A 17855-nucleotide genomic window follows, 5' to 3' on the forward strand; every position below is an offset into this window, starting at 1 on the left:
GGTGCATTTTTGTCTGTGTATCTCTGACTCTTGTTTTTCTATCTGAAAAAATTCAGCTTATACTAGTGAAGTCCCAGTGAGTCAAGATCAAATGAAAAGGTATAGTGGATTTCGATCCGATAAATAGGATTAGTCGTATAAGTATTACAATCCATGTTTGTCCTCTCTAATTGGCAATAATTCTTTTTTTTTAAAGAAAACACTACATTTATTTAATATAATGGTCTTTACAAACAGGGAGAAAAAAACCCCCACAAAACAGAAACCTAACAGGCTGCTGCTTTGTAGAAAGATGGTGTGTTGTGTGAAGGTGAACCCCAGTGTCGGCAATAATTATTTCTTTAGATGTTAGTTGACTCAGCATTAAAGGAGAGAATACTTGGTTGGTTCATTGTTTACTATTCTTGGAAATAGAATGATTGACATAACAATATTGTGTTATTTATTTTTTGCAACAGAATATTTGCTGGTATTTTCATTGGTTTTATTGCTAGGTTTAGGGTTATTGTTATTGTTAGGTTATTGTTAGGTTTAGGGTTGCTAGGTTATCTATTTTTTCAGCATACTAGTTTCTCAACAGATAATTAAAGCCATTATTAACAACTTGGATCTGGTAGTCTAATCAACTATCCCATATAGGAAATTTTTCCTAGATCAGAATCTTAAGATTCTAAAATTCTGTTAATTGTAGGAGTCTTAGTGGGGCTGTACTCAGAGGTGCAGTATATACCAACCAGACATAATGACCACAAAGAGGGGATATTTTCATTGACTAATTTAGAGTATAAAACAGAGGGTGCCTGGAAGAGATGTAGTGAGAGATTATTGGGTCAGATGCTGGCACAGAAATGATGCAGGTTTTGATGATTAAGTATTTGAAATCAAACCCTTTACTTAAAGGTATGTCTATCAATTCTTGGCCTCTAATATACACAATTGTGGTGACCATAGTCTAGACAAATGGACTAGGTTTTAAATTCTTCTAAGTTGTTTGGATTATTGATAATAGCCCAAGATCAACTGAAAAAATAGCTTTGTGTCTGTGTGCAGGAAGGAAAAACTCAGCCTGTGTTGTTTTTTTTTTTCTCTTCTTTTTAGTGATTTAAGTCTGATTTTAAAATATATAAGATAACAGCTATAGTTCCACACCATTCCCAACACCACAGTTCTGTGTCCCAATTCCCACTAGTGGAATCTGCAGTAGTTATCCCAAGGTCACAAATATGGGTTGACTATCATTCTATAACAATATATATTTCCCCCCCTAAAGTCCTGCCCTTACCTTACATCTATACTTATTGCTAATTCTGAGTGTTCCCCCTCCCCCCAACTTCAATGTCTATATTCTGCTGGAATTGGAGTTGAGATCCCTCTGGCCATCTTAACCCAACATTTCTACCCCTTTGGAGTATGGACCAAAATAATTTATGGGGTACAGAAAGTGGAAGCTCTGGTTTCTCTGCTGGACATGGATGTTGGTGGGTCAACCTATACCCCTAGTCTGTTTCTATCTTTCTCTAGTGGTTTTTTTCTCTATTTTCCTTTCTGCCTCAGTTTTTCTATCTGAAAAAGGAAGCCTGGAGATATGGTACCTCTGAGATAACCAAAAAGTAAATATATATGTGTTCACTTCAGCAGCACATATACTAAAATTGGAACAAAAAGTAAATACATAAATAAAAATAATTGCTTTAAAAATCTGCCAGAGAAGACTGTAGTTAAGAGCTTGAGTTTACTAGACAAAATAGTATCAAGGATGTAAAACCACCAATAGAGAGTTGGGCAGTAGCACAGCGGGTTAAGCGCAGGTGGCGCTAGGTGCAAGGACTGGCATAAGGATCCCGGTTCAAGCCCCCGGGTCCCCACCTGCAGGGGAGTCGCTTCACGGGAGGTGAAGCAAGTCTTCAGGTGTCTTTCTCTCTCCCTCTCTCCATTTCCCTCTGTCCTATCCAACAATGATGACAACAGTAATTACTACAACAGTAAAGCAACAAAAAGGGAATAAATATTTTTAAAAGACACTTGTAAAATATTTTTAAAAATAAAATAAAACCACCAATATTGAATATGTTGATTCTCATGTATAAGTTCATATTTTTAAAATGACAGCTACAATTACTAGGCCTCCTGATGAAGTAACATATCACAAGTGATTTCAAATGATATATATAAAATGACTGAGTTGGCTATCATCATAATTCTATGATTATGTTATAGCAGATATATAATCTCTCAAATGGTTTGGGATTATTTCAATTTATAATATATCATAGTGACCCAATTTTAACATTTTTATTGTGATTTAATATTGGTTTACAAAATTACAAGATAACAAGAGTACAATTCCACATTGTTCCCATCAGAGTACTGCCTCTTCATTCCCTCCATAAGAAAATGCAGCGGTTCTCCCAAGGTGACAGATATGGGTTGGCTATCAATTATATAACTACCTGTCTATATATCAATATTTTTGCCCTTTTCTTTTCCCCATATGGCCCTGCCTTCTTTTCCTTTTGAAGTCATACCTACACCTATTACTACTTCTGATTAGCTTTTGTTTATTTCCTCTTTTCTGGGGTTTGGTGGAATTTGGTTCAGAGCCCTCTAGTCATCTTCCCCTAACATTTCTCCCCGAGTATGGACCAAAATTATTTGTGGGGGTACAGAAGGTAGGAGTACTGGCCTCTGTAATTGCTTCTCCACTGGACATAAGCATTGACAGGTTGATCCCTACCCCTAGCCTGTTTCTGTTTTTACCTAGTGGGGTAGAGTTCTAGAGAGGTGAAGTTCCAGGACACCTTGGTGAGGTTGTCTACCTAGAGAGTTCAGGGTGTAATCATATTGTCATCTGCAACTAGGTAGCTGAAATGTAGTAAATTATGAGGCAGGATTAAATGTTTAATTAACAGGAACCAGAAAGTAGGGATAGAACAGATGAGAGTAGGGATTAAGAAACTAGGAATTCTATTTTAGGTATCTTCCTAGGAACCCATGACTTTAGTGAATTTTTGCCTGAGCAACATGGAGGTGGGTTAAAAATATTGTCTAGGAATATATAATCTATATAATTTGAGTTGAGAACAGAGCTAGGAAGCTGGATTAGGGCAGAGAGAAACTCCCAAACTGGAAGAAAATATATAAATGAAAGTAACTATTTACTGGATTTATGGCAATCTAACTCAGTGCCCAGGAAGCCTGTATAATCTCCAAGTCCCTGTCAGTCTAAGCTTGCAGTTCCATATTCACAGCAGGGAACATTCTAGGCTGCACTCATTTCAGGACCAGTCTTCCTTGAGTGGTAGAGTAGACTGACCCAGCCTTTCTTTGGAAAGTGTGAGCAGTCCCAATCATTGCTATTTTACAGTTACAGCAAGGTTCAGAAGAGGCCCTTGTAATGGCTTATGATGAGATTCCTGATAGAAGTGACCAGTGATGGTAGAGAGGAATCTGTTAAAGGTCTAGGCCCATTGTATCTATGGGGGAACCCTAGGGTTGTGTGACTTGGGCCTGAAGTGATTAAGTTGTGATCAAATAGTGCCATGGGGGCCAGCCCTGGTCAAAGTAATTAGGGTACTTCCTGAAGGAAAGGGGAATTGGCGGGTAAGTGAAATGAAAGACACATCAGCTGCTTCAGGTGCAGGAGAGAAGTGTCTGTTTTTCTCTCTGCAGAGCTTTATTTTTATTAATATTTACTTATTCCCTTTTGTTGCCCTTGTTTTTTTTATTGTACCTATTATTGTTGTAGTTATTATTGATGTCATCGTTGCTGGATAGGACAGAGAGAAATGGAGAGAGGAGGGGAAGACAGAGTGGGAGAGAAAGATAGACACCTGCAGACCTGCTTCACCGCCTGGGAAGCGACTCCCCTGCAGGTGGGGAGCCAGGGGCTCGAACCAGGATCCTTACGCCAGTCCTTGTGCTTTGCGCCACCTCCACTTAACCCGCTGCGCTACCGCCTGACTCCCAGAGCTTTATTTTAAAACAATTTTTACCCAGATATAGTTGACATCATGTAAGATTGTTTTCACTAACATCAAGGATACAGTTGACATCATGCAAAATTGTTTTTATTAACATCAAGAATGGCCTTAAACTACATTATTATTTTAGGTATGTTTTCCTTAGAAAGTTCCCTTGGTTTGGGGTAGCCTAAACCTTCCCTTGAAAGTTCCCTTGAAATGACCATCTCCCTGTTTTGACCTTCTGTATGAATTAACATTCCTCCCTGGAACTCAGTCTTAATAGGTTTTCTTCTTAAGCCACTCCTGGATGGGTCTAACTAGATCATATAAACCAAGTCTTTTGTAATATCTAGTAAGCTGTCTTATCTTCTGCTATAAAGTAAGAACACACCATGGGGGCTCTCTTCTGGCTGACCTTTGCATATATGAAAGTTTACTAACTTCTACCCATTTACCCTAACACTAGTTATTTAACTACGCAACCTCTATATTCATCATAGATACCTTTAAGTGGAAGCAGAGGGTCTGTGGGTGAGGGTAAGCAATAGGGCCTCTTTATATTTAGGTGGAGACCACAGTCTGCCACTCATTCTATCAGCCACCCATAATACTGGTCTTTAGTCTGAGTCTAGCTAATAGAGAAGCTGTAGTGGTGTCAAAAAGCTCTTTTTCTAAAAGCCTGTTAATGAGTAGCAGCTTTTGCTTCTAGGTCATTTTTAGTCTTGTTACACTCATTGCCATAATTGTTGTTACTATGTGCTTTCCCTGGGGATCTCTTTATTGTCCCTAGGTATTATTTGTATATGTACAAAATAGCCAATAGGTCCTCAAATTAGCAATGTAATCGGAAACAAAAGAAGGAATATCTCTGGTTTGGTCTTAGGACTTCCCTGTTTGCAGGTAGTCCTTGCCTGGCTGGACCTTGTCAGACAGCAGGCTTGACTTCACTTCAGCCATTAAACAAAAAAGGGTAAATAGCTTCAGTTTGGTCTTAGGACTTCCCTGTTTGCAGGTAGTCCTTGACTTGCTGGACCCTGTCAGACAGCAGGCTTGACTACACCTCTGCCAAAATAGGCTATCATTAATCATTCAATTTTATGCTGTGCTGCTGAAAGTACTGTGGATCCAGCTATGGAAGTTTCTACATGTGCCAAAGCTAGATGAAAAGTGCAGCCCATGGAAAGGTCTTTAAATGATTAACTGCTGCTCTGAATCCTAGCTATCAGGAATCTGAATTCACATGTTAGGGTGTAAGGCAAACTGAAATCATAGTTGCTTGCACACTGGACAGTGCATCCAAGGTTTCTGGAAGCCGGGCATTTTCATACTCAATACCATCTTTCTTCCAGACTGAATGAGAAATGGATGATCTATCAACATGGTATTAAATCAGATCAATGTATTTTTAATTCTATGACACTATAAATACCAAAATGGCTTTAACCTCAAGGAAATTTGTTATGAGATCACTGATAATTTAATGAAACAATTTTCTTTAATACATATATTTTAAGTTTTGCAAGACTTATTTATTGCCTGTGGTTCTGAAGTCCCAGATTCAATCTCCATGAACCACAGCTCAGCAGTGTGCTGGTAAGCAGGCTAAAAATATGACAAAATTAATGCAAAACAAAAGACACAAAGGACAAAATACATAAAAACGCATATTTCACTCCTAGGCATATTTCTATTTCAACAGGTTTGAATTTCCCTTTTCTAAATGATTGGTAAAAATTATGATCTCCATCTGAAGTAGTGTACTTAAGTACTCTCCTTTTTGTTTTAATAATTTCTTTATTGGGGGATCAATGGTTTACAGTAAAACACAATAGTTTGTACATGTGTAACATTTTTCAGGTTTTCATATAACAATTCAACCCCCACTAGGTCCTCCTCTGCTATTATGTTCCAGGACCTGAACCCTCTCCTCAACCCCAGAGCCTTTTGGCTAAATTTGGTGTAATACACCAGTAACTTTTAAAAATACTTTATTAACTTTTTATTTTATTGGGTAGACAGTGAACCAAGTGAAAGGGGGGATTAAGAGGGAAGGAGAAACAGATGCTTGCAGTACTGCCTCAGTGCTTGTGAAGTTCCCACAAGAAGGTGGGGGTTGGGGGCTTGAACCAGCTCCTTTTACATGGTAATTTATGCATGCAACTGTGTGTACCATTACCCAGCCCCCCTCAAAGTTGTCTTTATTTAAATTACTGATTATATTTATTTCACTTTAATTTAGTCATTCAGAATGTTTAGCAAAGTGGATACAAGTTCACTGACATTTGGGTGAAAGTATTTCCATTAGTTATGATGCCATGTAAACAGCAGAGAATATATATAAAGATTATATGCCCATAGACAACTGAGATTAGATGTACCTCTGAAAATCTATAGATTATTAACTTAATTGTATACTTATAATACTTTTTTATTATTTCGACAGGTAGGTAAAGTGTGTATTCCAGTATATACACATTAGGGCCTGGAAATATAGAACAGTTAGAGGGAAGAGACTGAACCTGATGAACTGGGGAGGGTGACTGTAGGCCTCTAAGGACTTATACTCTTAGGTAATTTTACACTTCTAATGCAAGTTCATTCTTATGTGCATAAACTGTCATTTTATTTGAATATATTTAATCATTACATTAATGAGGTATCCATGCCCGCTGCTCTTTTCCATGCTTTTGAAGTGAAGATGTAGAATTAAGAAACATTTTCACATTACTACTATGTGTGTGTGTATGTATTTCCATGTGTGATTACATTTGTGTGTTATGGAGTTATGATGGCTATTGTCATTTTAAAAGATGTATCCATCTATTAACATGAGATAAAAAGAAAAGCATCACTCAGGTATATGCAGTGCTAGGGATCAAACCTAGGACAACTTACTTATAAGCCTACAATATACTAGCTACTGCCCCAGCTCTAAGAATGCAACATTCTCTCTCTGGTATTCAGAATATCATTTATCATCATAAAATTTATTTTCACTATTTTAATATGCATTAAAATAACTGAAACATAAAATTTATGACCTTATTTACAACACAATTTTATATTCCACTGTGAGGTGTTTCGTGTGAATGCAAATAAAAAGAAATAGTTAATTGTTTTCTAATATTTTATATTTTTAGGTTTCCTCTTAACTTTTTTTTTTAACTCAGTGATGACTGGAATAAGTCCATGTGATATAACACATTTACATTCATAGGGACTCTCTCCAAAGCAAGTTTTTTCATGTATGCAAGGATTCCTAGAATGACTACAGGTTTTACTAAATACTTTACATAAATGGACTTTATTTTCATTGCACACTTATTTCTCTCAATGGCAATGACTGAATACTACATAGTTTACTTTCATAGGATATCTGTCTTATATGTTCTTTTGTTTTTTAGGAATGTTTTTTGAATTTTTATTAATTACTTGACAGAGACTGAAACAAGAGAAAAGGGGGAGACAGAGGAGGGGGGATAAAGTAAAACACCTGCAGCCCTGCTTCATTACACATTATTACACATACCTGTGATGTTAGACAGTTATGTTCATTAAGACTTTAGATATAGATAGGACTTAGGAGACAGTTCACCCAACAGAGTATGCACTTACTATTATTAAAAGCTTGATTGAGCCCTAGGGTCAAATGATGCCACCACAGCCCTCCTTCATCACATGTGAAGCTTCCCTCCTGCAGGTGAGATCCTATATAAGTTCTTTTATATGGCTGAAGAGAACTAGATCAATTGAACATTTTATTACATTGTTTATATTCATAAGGTTTTTCTGACTGTGAGTTTTTTCATGTAACCGAAGATGACTGGACTGACTGAATGTTTTATTACACTGTTTACATTCATAGGGTTTTTCTCCACTGTGCATTCTTTCATGTCTCTGAAGAGAACTGGAAAAACTGAATGTTTTACTACATTGTTTACATTCATAGGGTTTCTCTCCACTGTGAGTTCTTTCATGTAACCGAAGAGAATTGGAGTAATTGAATGTTTTACTACATTGTTTACATTCATAGAGTTTCTCTCCACTGTGAGTTCTTTCATGTAATCTACGATGACTGGATGTACTGAATGTTTTACTACATTGTTTACACTCATATGGTTTCTCTCCACTGTGAGTTCTATTATGTAACCGAAGAGAACTGGAATAACTGAATGTTTTACTACATTGTTTACATTCATAGGGTTTCTCTCCACTGTGAGTTCTTTCATGTAACTGAAGAGAACTGGAATAACTGAATGTTTTACTACATTGTTTACACTCATAGGGTTTCTCTCCACTGTGCATTATTTCGTGGCTCCTAAGAGAACTGGAACTACTGAATGTTTTACTACACTGTTTACATCCATAGGGTTTCTCTCCACTGTGAGTTCTTTCATGTAACCGGAGGTGACTGGATGTACTGAATGTTTTACTACACTGTTTACATTCATAGGGTTTCTCTCCACTGTGAGTTCTTTCATGTAACCGAAGAGAATTGGAATAATTAAATGTTCTACTACATTGTTTACATTCATAGGGTTTCTCTCCACTGTGCATTCTTTCATGCAACCTAAGAGAACTGCATTGACTGAATGTTTTACTACATTGTTTACATTCATAGGGTCTCTCTCCATTGTGAGTTCTTTCATGTAACTGGAGATGATTGGAATAACTAAATGTTTTACTACATTGTTTACATTCATAAGGCTTTTCTCCACTGTGAGTCCTTTCATGTAACCTAAGAGAACTGGAATAACTGAATCTTTTACTACACTGTTTACATTCATAGGGTTTCTCTCCACTGTGCGTTCTTTCATGTCTCCGTAGAGAACTGGAATGACTAAATGTTTTACTACATTGTTTACATTCATAGAGTTTCTCTCCATTATGCATTCTTTCATGTGTTTGAACAGAACCAGGACAACTGATTGTTTTATTACATTGTTGATATTCATTGGGTTTCTCTCCACTTTGAGTTTTTTCATGTGTCCAAAGATTACTGGACTGAATGGAGTCTTTACTACATAATTTAAATTTATAGGGGTTTTCTCTGATATGAGTTCTATCATATCTTTGAAGATGACTGGAACAAGTGAATAGCTTGTCAGATACTTCACATTCATGAATTTTCTTTCCAAATTGACTTTCTTCATTCTCAGATAATTTCTCAATAATATTTCTGTAAAAATAAGGTATATTAATCATATATTTTAAATGAAAAAATAAATAAACATTATTAGAATAGATTGTATGCATAAACAATCAGAACTACTGGTCATTTTTATACACAAGTAATCACAAAAATGATACAAATTTTTATATACTTGGCCAAAATAATGTTGGAAAAATATCACTACCAAATACAGTGGAAGCTTTACAAGGGGATGAAGCAGTGCTATTTTCTCTCTGACTCTTATACTTTTATCTGAATTAAGCAAAATAATAAAATAGTAAGAGTCCACACAGAGAGGGAACCATGTAGACACCAAATCTCAGTGAAGTTTACAGGGAGAAAAAAAAATTCAAAACACAGTAGCTTTCTCAGGTGGGACATTATGTTTTATTTTCAATGTGACTCTCACCTTTGTATATTCCCTTCGTGGCCTTGCTGTTTTTTGGTGAAATAATCTTCCTGCAATTTTCCTTAAATGCAAAAGAAAGAGAGAGAAATATTTGAATTACTAAGCAAAATTATTGAGCTACAAGCATTCCCTGATGCCCTGCTTACTTAACACATTTCCACATTTCACATAGGAGATCATTGGTGGGAAAAAAAAGAAAGAAATAAAGAAAAGAAAATTGTCTTCTAATTGACAAATGAAGGAATATCATTCATACCTATTGATAGAAGGTTCTGGAGTGTTTCCCACATCACTTCTCTATATAGTTTCTTCTCTGAAGTATTTAGTAGTGCCCATTCTTCCTGACTGAAGTTCACAGTTACATCTTCACAAGTTACTGAGTCCTATAATATATACAATATGTGTATATGAAAATGATTAATACTGAAAGTGCACTGGATGTCTAGGCTCTATTTTATAAATAAATAAATAAAAGTTATGAAAGGTTGTGTGGTCTCTATCCATGTCAATTTGGTCAGTAAAACCTTATTGTCATGGCCTAGGGGTTGGTACGATAAATACAGCACAGAACCCTTAAGCATGAGGTTCTGAGTCTGATCCCCAGAATTTCATATGCCAGAATCTCATGCTCACTCTTTTCCTCCCTATATTTTTAATTAACAAATAATAAAATTTTAGGAGTTTGGAGGTGGTACACCTAGTAGGGTGCATATGTTCCTATGAGCAAGAAACAAGATTTAAGCAACTGGTCCCCACCACTAGAGGAGAGGCTTCACAAAATGGTGGAGCAGTGCTATAAGTATCTTTCTACTTCACTCACTCTATCATATAGAAATTAAAAAAAATTGGGAGTCGGGCAGTAGCGCAGCGGTTAAGCGCAGGTGGCGCAAAGCACAAGGACCGGCATAAAGGTCTCGGTTCAAGCCCCCGGCTCCCCACCTGCAGGGGAGTCGCTTCACAAGCGGTGAAGCAGGTCTACAGGTGTCTATCTTTCTCTCTCCCTGTCTCCCCCTCCTCTCTCCATTTCTCTCTGTCCTTATCCAATAACGAAGGCATCAATAACAACAACAATAATGACTACAACAATAAAACAACAAGGGCAAAAATAAATAAATAAATAAATATTTTAAAAATAAAAAAAAGAAATTAAAAAAAATTAAAGATAAAGGAAAAACTGGTCACTAGTTGCTATGGATTTATTATGCAGGCACCAAGCCACAGTTATAATCCTGGTGGCAAAAAATTATGATGATAATATTTTTGCTTTAATTGTACTGATTTTAATGATATAAATACAGAAAACTGCCTAATAATCTTTAAAATAAGATGTTTATACAGTATCAGCAACACATGAAATAATATTGCTTAATATGATCATATCACTTCAGACTTTTCTTTAATGGCAGAACCCATACAATGTTGGGAAGTGACTGGGATATTACATAATTTAAACAAGTTTTGTTATAGTCATACCACATGGAAAATGCATATTAAATAACAAATGGGAAAACCATTCATCATCTTTCTTATTACCCAACATTTAGACTACAGTTTGAAAGCTGAAGCAGTTTAATTAAAAATGATTTAATTTCAAATAAGAATTGAAGTTATGGGGGAATACCAGAACATCACTCTCTGAGTAAGTGTAGGAGACTGAATTTTGAACCCTACACTTGCAAATCCAATGATATAGTACTTAGCCAGCACCTGGGCCACAGGACATAATATTTTAATGAATAAAAGTATAGTAAAAATGTAAAAGCATTTGTTCTATTTCCATCAAAGTAAGTCAAATTCCCAAATAACTTGGTTATAATAATAACTATCTGTTGCCTTCTTAAATTCTACCTCCCTATTCATTATAAAACCTATATTACTCCCAGTCCTAAAACCTCTGGGGCATGCCTCATTTTCCTTCATCCTTCTCTCATTCCATACTATTTGATACTGCATCTGCTGAGTTCAACCAAATTAATGCAACCAGTACCACCTCAACATGTTTCACTTTGGACTATGTCCAGAGATGTCAGGTGTGGGATGTCAACCCTTCAGCTTCATTACTCTGATGAGACCTTTCCTAGATCATAGGACTCCTTAATTCCTTTTTAGGTGGTGCACTTCCTAACAAAGTCACAGAACCAAGATATAGACCAGGGCCCATGAGACAGAACACATATGCACATGTATCCATAAATTAAGGGAAAATATGTATCTCAATGTGAAAGTGCATAATAGTTTGCAATGACTCGGTAAGTGCAGCAAGTAAGTAGAAAGACCTAAAAAAAGACACCATAAAGTACTTAATCAAATAGTTTCTACTTAGACCTAGATACCTTCCACACTTACTTCCTGTTTCACTTCCCTCATTCACTCCAAGGCTAACCTTGCCAGATAAAGTAAGAACTACAAAAGGTGGATATGGATAAGAGACAGCATACTTAAATGATGGTTCTTTTGGTCACTACCAGACCACCACATCATCTGAGGCCCTAGGCAAGGAACCCTGGGATCCCCACAAAGACATGGTAGGCTTAGACCCTTAACAGATCCTTCTCTCCACCACTGCTAGTCATCTCCATTAGGAACAGCATTGTGGACCCACTTGTGGGCCTCTATAGTACCTTGCATTCAATGTAGAACAACGATGATAGTGACTGCCCCACTCTGAAGGGAGGCTGGGTCAACATACTCTGCCACTCAAGGAAGACTGGTCCTGAAATAAATGCAGCCTAGAATGTTCCTAGCTATGATCATGGAATGCGAGCTCAGACCTACAGGGATGAAGAGATTACACAGGCTCCTGTGCTGAATATGGGTCCCAGATCACATTGATGGAGGAGTTTACACTTAATGGTATTTCTGTACTTTTCTCATATTTGGGAGCTACTCTCTGCCCTGATGCAGTTTTCGAGTCCTATTTCCAACTATGACACTATCTCTCCAGACAATCCCTTTAGCCCACTTGCATGTTAGCTGTTGGGCTCAGGCAAAATTAGTAAAGTCATGGGCCCCTTGGAATATACCTAAAATAGACCTACTAGCTTTTTCCAAAATGGAGACCCCAAATCTCATCTGCTATATTCTTACCTTTAGGTTCCTGATTATTAGCCAATTTGTTCTGCTTTGTATCTTACTGCTTTTCAGCCACCAAGCTACAGATGCTACCATGATGCCAACCTGACTTCCCTGGGCAGACAACCTCACCAATATGTCTTGGAACCCCACCTCTCCAGAGCCCTGCCCCACTAGGGAAAGAGAGAGACAGACTGGGAGTATGGATCAACCTGCCAACACCCATGTCCAGAGGAGCAGCAATTACAGGAGCCAGACCTTCTACTGTTTGCACCCCAGAATGATCCTGGGTCCATATTCCCAGAGGGGGAGTAGAGAACCTTTCAATAGATGGGCTGGGATACGGAACTCTAGTGGTGGGAATTTGTGGAATTATACCCCTTATATCCTATGGTCTTATTTATCATTATTAAGTCAGTTTCTAAAATGTATTTATTAATTACAGAGAAAGAGGAATTGAGAGAATCTAAGCCTAAATCTACTATATTTGATGCTGATAACTGAACTCAGGCTCTCAGCTTGAGACTTCAATGCTTTACACTGTGCTACCTCCCAGGCTACAATATATGTCTTCTTTAGTCAAATTGATCTAAATGATCTGGATCTCATTATCACCATTGGATATGGTGAGAATTGCAAATTGCTGAGAACTCACTGAATTTCACTCTAGTTGGATGAACTATATGCACAAGGGATAAAAACATCTTACTTATTCTAAATTTTTTTTTCCCATAAAGAACTTAATTCTTTATTTCAGGATTATTCTGAGTAGGCAAACATTGAAAAAAAACACAAACATACAATTGAAAAAAATTCCAGATTCAGGATCTAGACTCTCCCCATTGAGCTTTGACCTGATGAGAAGCTAAAACAGGCGGGACCTGCTGACATATGATAGTCTAAGGTATGAAATCATTATTCTCTACCATTTAATATGTGGGGAGATTCTCTCCCCATGACATCTTGTCGCACAAGGGGGGATGGACTCACTCTGATTCAGTATAAACTTCTAGCCCAAATGAAATGACCAGCTCTATAAAAGGTCAAGTGTGCTGGCTCACTTGTAAAATGAGCTATGCACATAATCTGGGTTTGAGCCTTCACACACAATTACTCTTCTGGTCTTTTCCCCTTGTTCTCTCTCTATTTTTTTATTTTAATTTTTAAATTTTTACTTATTTATCTGATGGAGACAGAGAAATTGAGAAGGGATGAGGAAATAGGGAAACAGACCGAGAGATACCTGCAGCCCTGCTTCACCATTAGTCAAGCTTTCCACTGTTAAGTGGGACTAGAGGCATGAACCCAGTTCCTTGCACAGTGTAATGTGTGTGCCGCTGCCAGGCCTCCTCCTCTCATTCTCTTTCACTGCTTTTCTAGCTGAAAAAAATCATGGCTATGGAGGCTCCAGGGTTGGGGCCAAGGAGTAACAGTGGTTAAATACGCCTGGGATGGTGGGTCGTGGAGCACCTGGTTGAGCACATATGCTACAATGTGCAAGGACCTGGGTTAAATCTCTGGTTCCCACCTGCAGGGGAAAGCTTTGTGAGTGGTGAAGCAGTATTGCAGGTGTCTCTCTGTCTCTCTCCTTCTCCATCATCACCTCCCTGCTCAATTTCTGGCTTTCTTTATCAAATAAATGAAGATAAAAAAGCAAACTTTTTTTTTTTTTTTAAATCATGCCTGGAAAAAAAAAAGAAATAATTAAAAAAATAACACCTGATATACATTTTTTTCTTAACTTATAGATACATGTGTACATGTGTACTCTGTCCCATAGGCCCTGGTCTACATCTAGGGTCTATAACTTTGTTAGGGAATGCACCATTTGAAATGGAACTAGGGAGTCCCACATGTTATGAAAGGTCTCACCAAATTACTGGAAATGGAGCATCAACATCTTGGGCTTGGTGTCTCTGGATGTAGTCTGATGTAAAACATGGTGTGGTGGTTTGGGTCAGTACAGGCAGTATCACAGGGGAGGAGACCAAGAGCAGAAGCATGAACAAACACATAGTACCAGAGGCTTCAGGACTGGGAGAAATACAGATTTTAAAGAGAAGAGGAAAATTCCTTGATGTCTTAAGAGTTAAAGGAGGCAATATAGTCAATTATTATTATAACCAAGTTTTTTTTTTTTTTTTTTTTTTTTTCCCTCCAGGGTTATTGCTGGGCTCGGTGCCTGCACCATGAATCCACCGCTCCTGGAGGCCATTTTTTCCCCCTTTTGTTGCATTGTTGTTGCAGCCTCGATGCGGTTATTATTGCCATTGTTGACGTTGCTTTGTTGTTGGATAGGACAGAGAGAGAAATGGAGAGAGGAGGGGAAGACAGAGAGAGAGGGGAGAGAAAGATAGACACCTGCAGACCCGCTTCACCGCCCGTGAAGCGACTCCCCTGCAGGTGGGGAGCCGGGGGCTCGAACTGGGATCCTTAAGCCGGTCCTTGCGCTTTGCGTCACGTGCGCCTAACCCACTGCGCCACCGCCCGACTCCCGATAACCAAGTTATTTGGGAACATGGTTTACTTTGAAAAATCCATGGCTATATGGATTTACTGTACCCATATAAGATCTCACCATAATTTAAGTCGTTTAATGCTATTTACAAATAACTATATCTTAGATTCTCACAGGACTGGTTGCTTCGGATCAAGCTGGTCTAAAATTATAGGTGAGTTAATACTTCCAAAACAAGTTATTAAAAGAAATTCTTTAAAAATTGAAGCCCTGTATCTGAATTCATTCAGTTTACCAATTTGAAACACGAAGTGCTTAGACAAAATGAATATATACTCAGAAATAAAATCTACTCATTTAAAGTACAAATAAGACATTCTGTAACAAAGTTACAGACCCTAGACCAGGACCTAAGGGCCAGGGTACATGTTCCTAGATACCTGCAAACTTCCAAAAGTAAACAAAGGGGAGCTAGAAAAATCACAGCCAAAGAACTTGAAACAGTTATTAAAAACCTTCCAAGAATAAAAGTCCTGAACCAGATGGGCTTACAAATGAATTTTTTTTTTAAATTTATTTAAGAAAGGAGACATTAACAAAACCATAGAATAAGAAGGGTACAATTCCACACAATTCCCATAACCCGATCTCCACATCCCACCCCCTTCCCTGATAGCCTTCCCATTCTCTGTCTCTCTGGGAGCATGGATCCAGGGTCGTTGTGGGTTGCAGAGGGTACAAATGAATTCTACAAAGCCTTCAAGGAAGAATTAATCTCTACTTTTAAAACTTTTCCAAAAGTTTGAAGACACAGGAATATTCCCTCCCAGTTTCTATGAACCCAACATCACCCTGATACCAAAAGCAGACAATGATACAACAAAAAAAGACAACTACAGATCAACATCTCTGATGAACATAGATGCTAAAATATTGAACAAAATTCTAGCCAACCAGATACAGAAATATATTTAAAAGATTGTTCATCATGATCAAGTGAGGTTTATTCTAGGGAGGCAAGTTTGGTTTAATATACATAAATAATCAACATGATCCACCACATCAATAAAAGGAAGACCAAAAACCACAATTATATCAATAGATGCAGAGAAAGCCTTTGACAAAATCCAACAATGCATTATGATCAAAACACTAGAAAAAATGGGAATAGAATGAAAGTTCAAGATAGTGTAGTTCATATATAGCAAACCTACAGCTAACATCATACTCAATGGTGAAAAACTGGAAGCATTCCCCCTCTAATCAGGTATTAGACAGGGCTGTCCATTATTACCATCTAAATTTTAAAGGCATCCTCAGTGATATGAATCAAATTACAAAGAAGATTAAATAAAAAGATTAAATAAAAAATGAAGCAATGGGACTACAAATTAAAAAACTTCTGTACAGCAAAAGATATTACCACCCAAACAAAGAGACCCCCTTCCAGTATGACATATGATCTTTATATGTCATACATCAGACAAGGGACTAGTAATCAAAGTATATGAAGAGCTCATCACCACACTCAGCAACAAGAAAGCAAATGACCCCATCCAAAAATGGGGAGAGGACATGGACAGAATATTGACCAAGGAAGAGATCCGAAAGGAAAACAAACATTAGAAAATGCTCCCAGTCATTGAATGTCAGAAAAATACAAATAAAGACAACAAGAAGTGTCATACATCAGAAAAAGTAGCAGCAACAAATGCGGGAAAGATTGTGGGGTCAAAGGAACCCTCCTGCACTGCTGGTGGGAATATAAATTAGTCCAACCCCTGTGGAGAGCAGTCTAGAGAACTCTCAGAAGGCTAGAAGTGGACCTACCCTAAGGAACCAAACATATCCATCCTAAAAGATTTGTGTGCACCTATGTTCATAGCAGCATGATTTGTAATAGCCAAAACCTAGGTATCCAACAACAGATGAGTGGCTGAGCAATTTGTGGTATACATACACAATGGAATACTACTCAGCTATTAAAAATGGTGAATTCACCTTCTTCATCTGATCTTGGATGGGCCTTGAAAGAATCATGTTAACTGAGATCAACCAGAATGAGAACGATGAATATGGGATGATCTCATTCATAGAAGTTGAAAAATAAGAACATAAGAAAAAACACTAAGCAGAACTTGGACTGGAGGTAGTGTATTGCACCAAAGTAAAAAACTCTGGGATAGGGGGAAGGCTCAGGTCCCAAAAAATGATGGCAGAGGAGGACAAAGTGGGGGATGAATTGTTATGTGGAAAACTGAGAAATGTTTATGCATATACAAACTATTGTATTTTATTGTCGATAGCAAACCATTAACCCCTCAATAGAGAAATTAAAAAAAGTAAGCGCTTTATATAAAAAAAGTAAAACTGACCACCATGCACCAAAATTAACTAAAAGTGGATCACAGATATGATTAGACCTGAAACTATAAAACACATAGATGAATACATCAAATAAAACATTTCAGGGGGGTCGGGCGGTGGCGCAGTGGGTTAAGCGCATGTGGCGCAAAGCGCAGGGACCGGCGTAAGGATCCCGGTTCGAGCCCCCGGCTCCCCACCTGCAGGGGAGTCGCTTCACAGGCGGTGAAGCAGGTCTGCAGGTGTCTGTCTTTCTCTCCCCTTCTCTGTCTTCCTCTCCTCTCTCCATTTCTCTCTGTCCTATCCAACAACGAATTGCATCAACAAGGGCAATAATAATAATAACCACAACGAAGCTACAACAAGGGCAACAAAAGGGGGGACAAAAATGGCCTCCAGGAGCGGTGGACTCATGGT

General features: G+C 37.8%; 1 protein-coding gene across 12 annotated transcripts in view; it reads right to left on the minus strand.

The window, feature by feature from the left end:
* The window catches only part of LOC107523444 (zinc finger protein 709-like), a 511405-nt gene that overhangs the window by 263552 nt on the left and 229998 nt on the right, over nucleotides 1-17855 (minus strand). For 8 of the 12 annotated variants that reach the window (XM_060182100.1, XM_060182099.1, XM_060182096.1 and 5 more), the window contains 3 exons: nucleotides 9801-9927; nucleotides 9545-9605; nucleotides 5439-9141 (listed from right to left, as the gene is read on the minus strand). The exons of 1 other annotated variant lie outside the window; for it this stretch is intronic. In XM_060182100.1, coding sequence (XP_060038083.1) covers nucleotides 7671-9141; nucleotides 9545-9605; nucleotides 9801-9834 — 1566 coding nt within the window. In that variant the 5' untranslated portion in view covers nucleotides 9835-9927 and the 3' untranslated portion in view covers nucleotides 5439-7670. Of the gene's footprint in view, nucleotides 1-5438; nucleotides 9142-9544; nucleotides 9606-9800; nucleotides 9928-10561; nucleotides 12258-17855 lie in introns of those variants that run through there. 3 more of the 12 variants (XM_060182090.1, XR_009547353.1, XR_009547354.1) reach the window with 3 other exon arrangements.

The sequence above is a fragment of the Erinaceus europaeus genome, chromosome 23 (genome assembly GCF_950295315.1).
Source record: "Erinaceus europaeus chromosome 23, mEriEur2.1, whole genome shotgun sequence".
NCBI lineage: Eukaryota > Metazoa > Chordata > Mammalia > Eulipotyphla > Erinaceidae > Erinaceus > Erinaceus europaeus.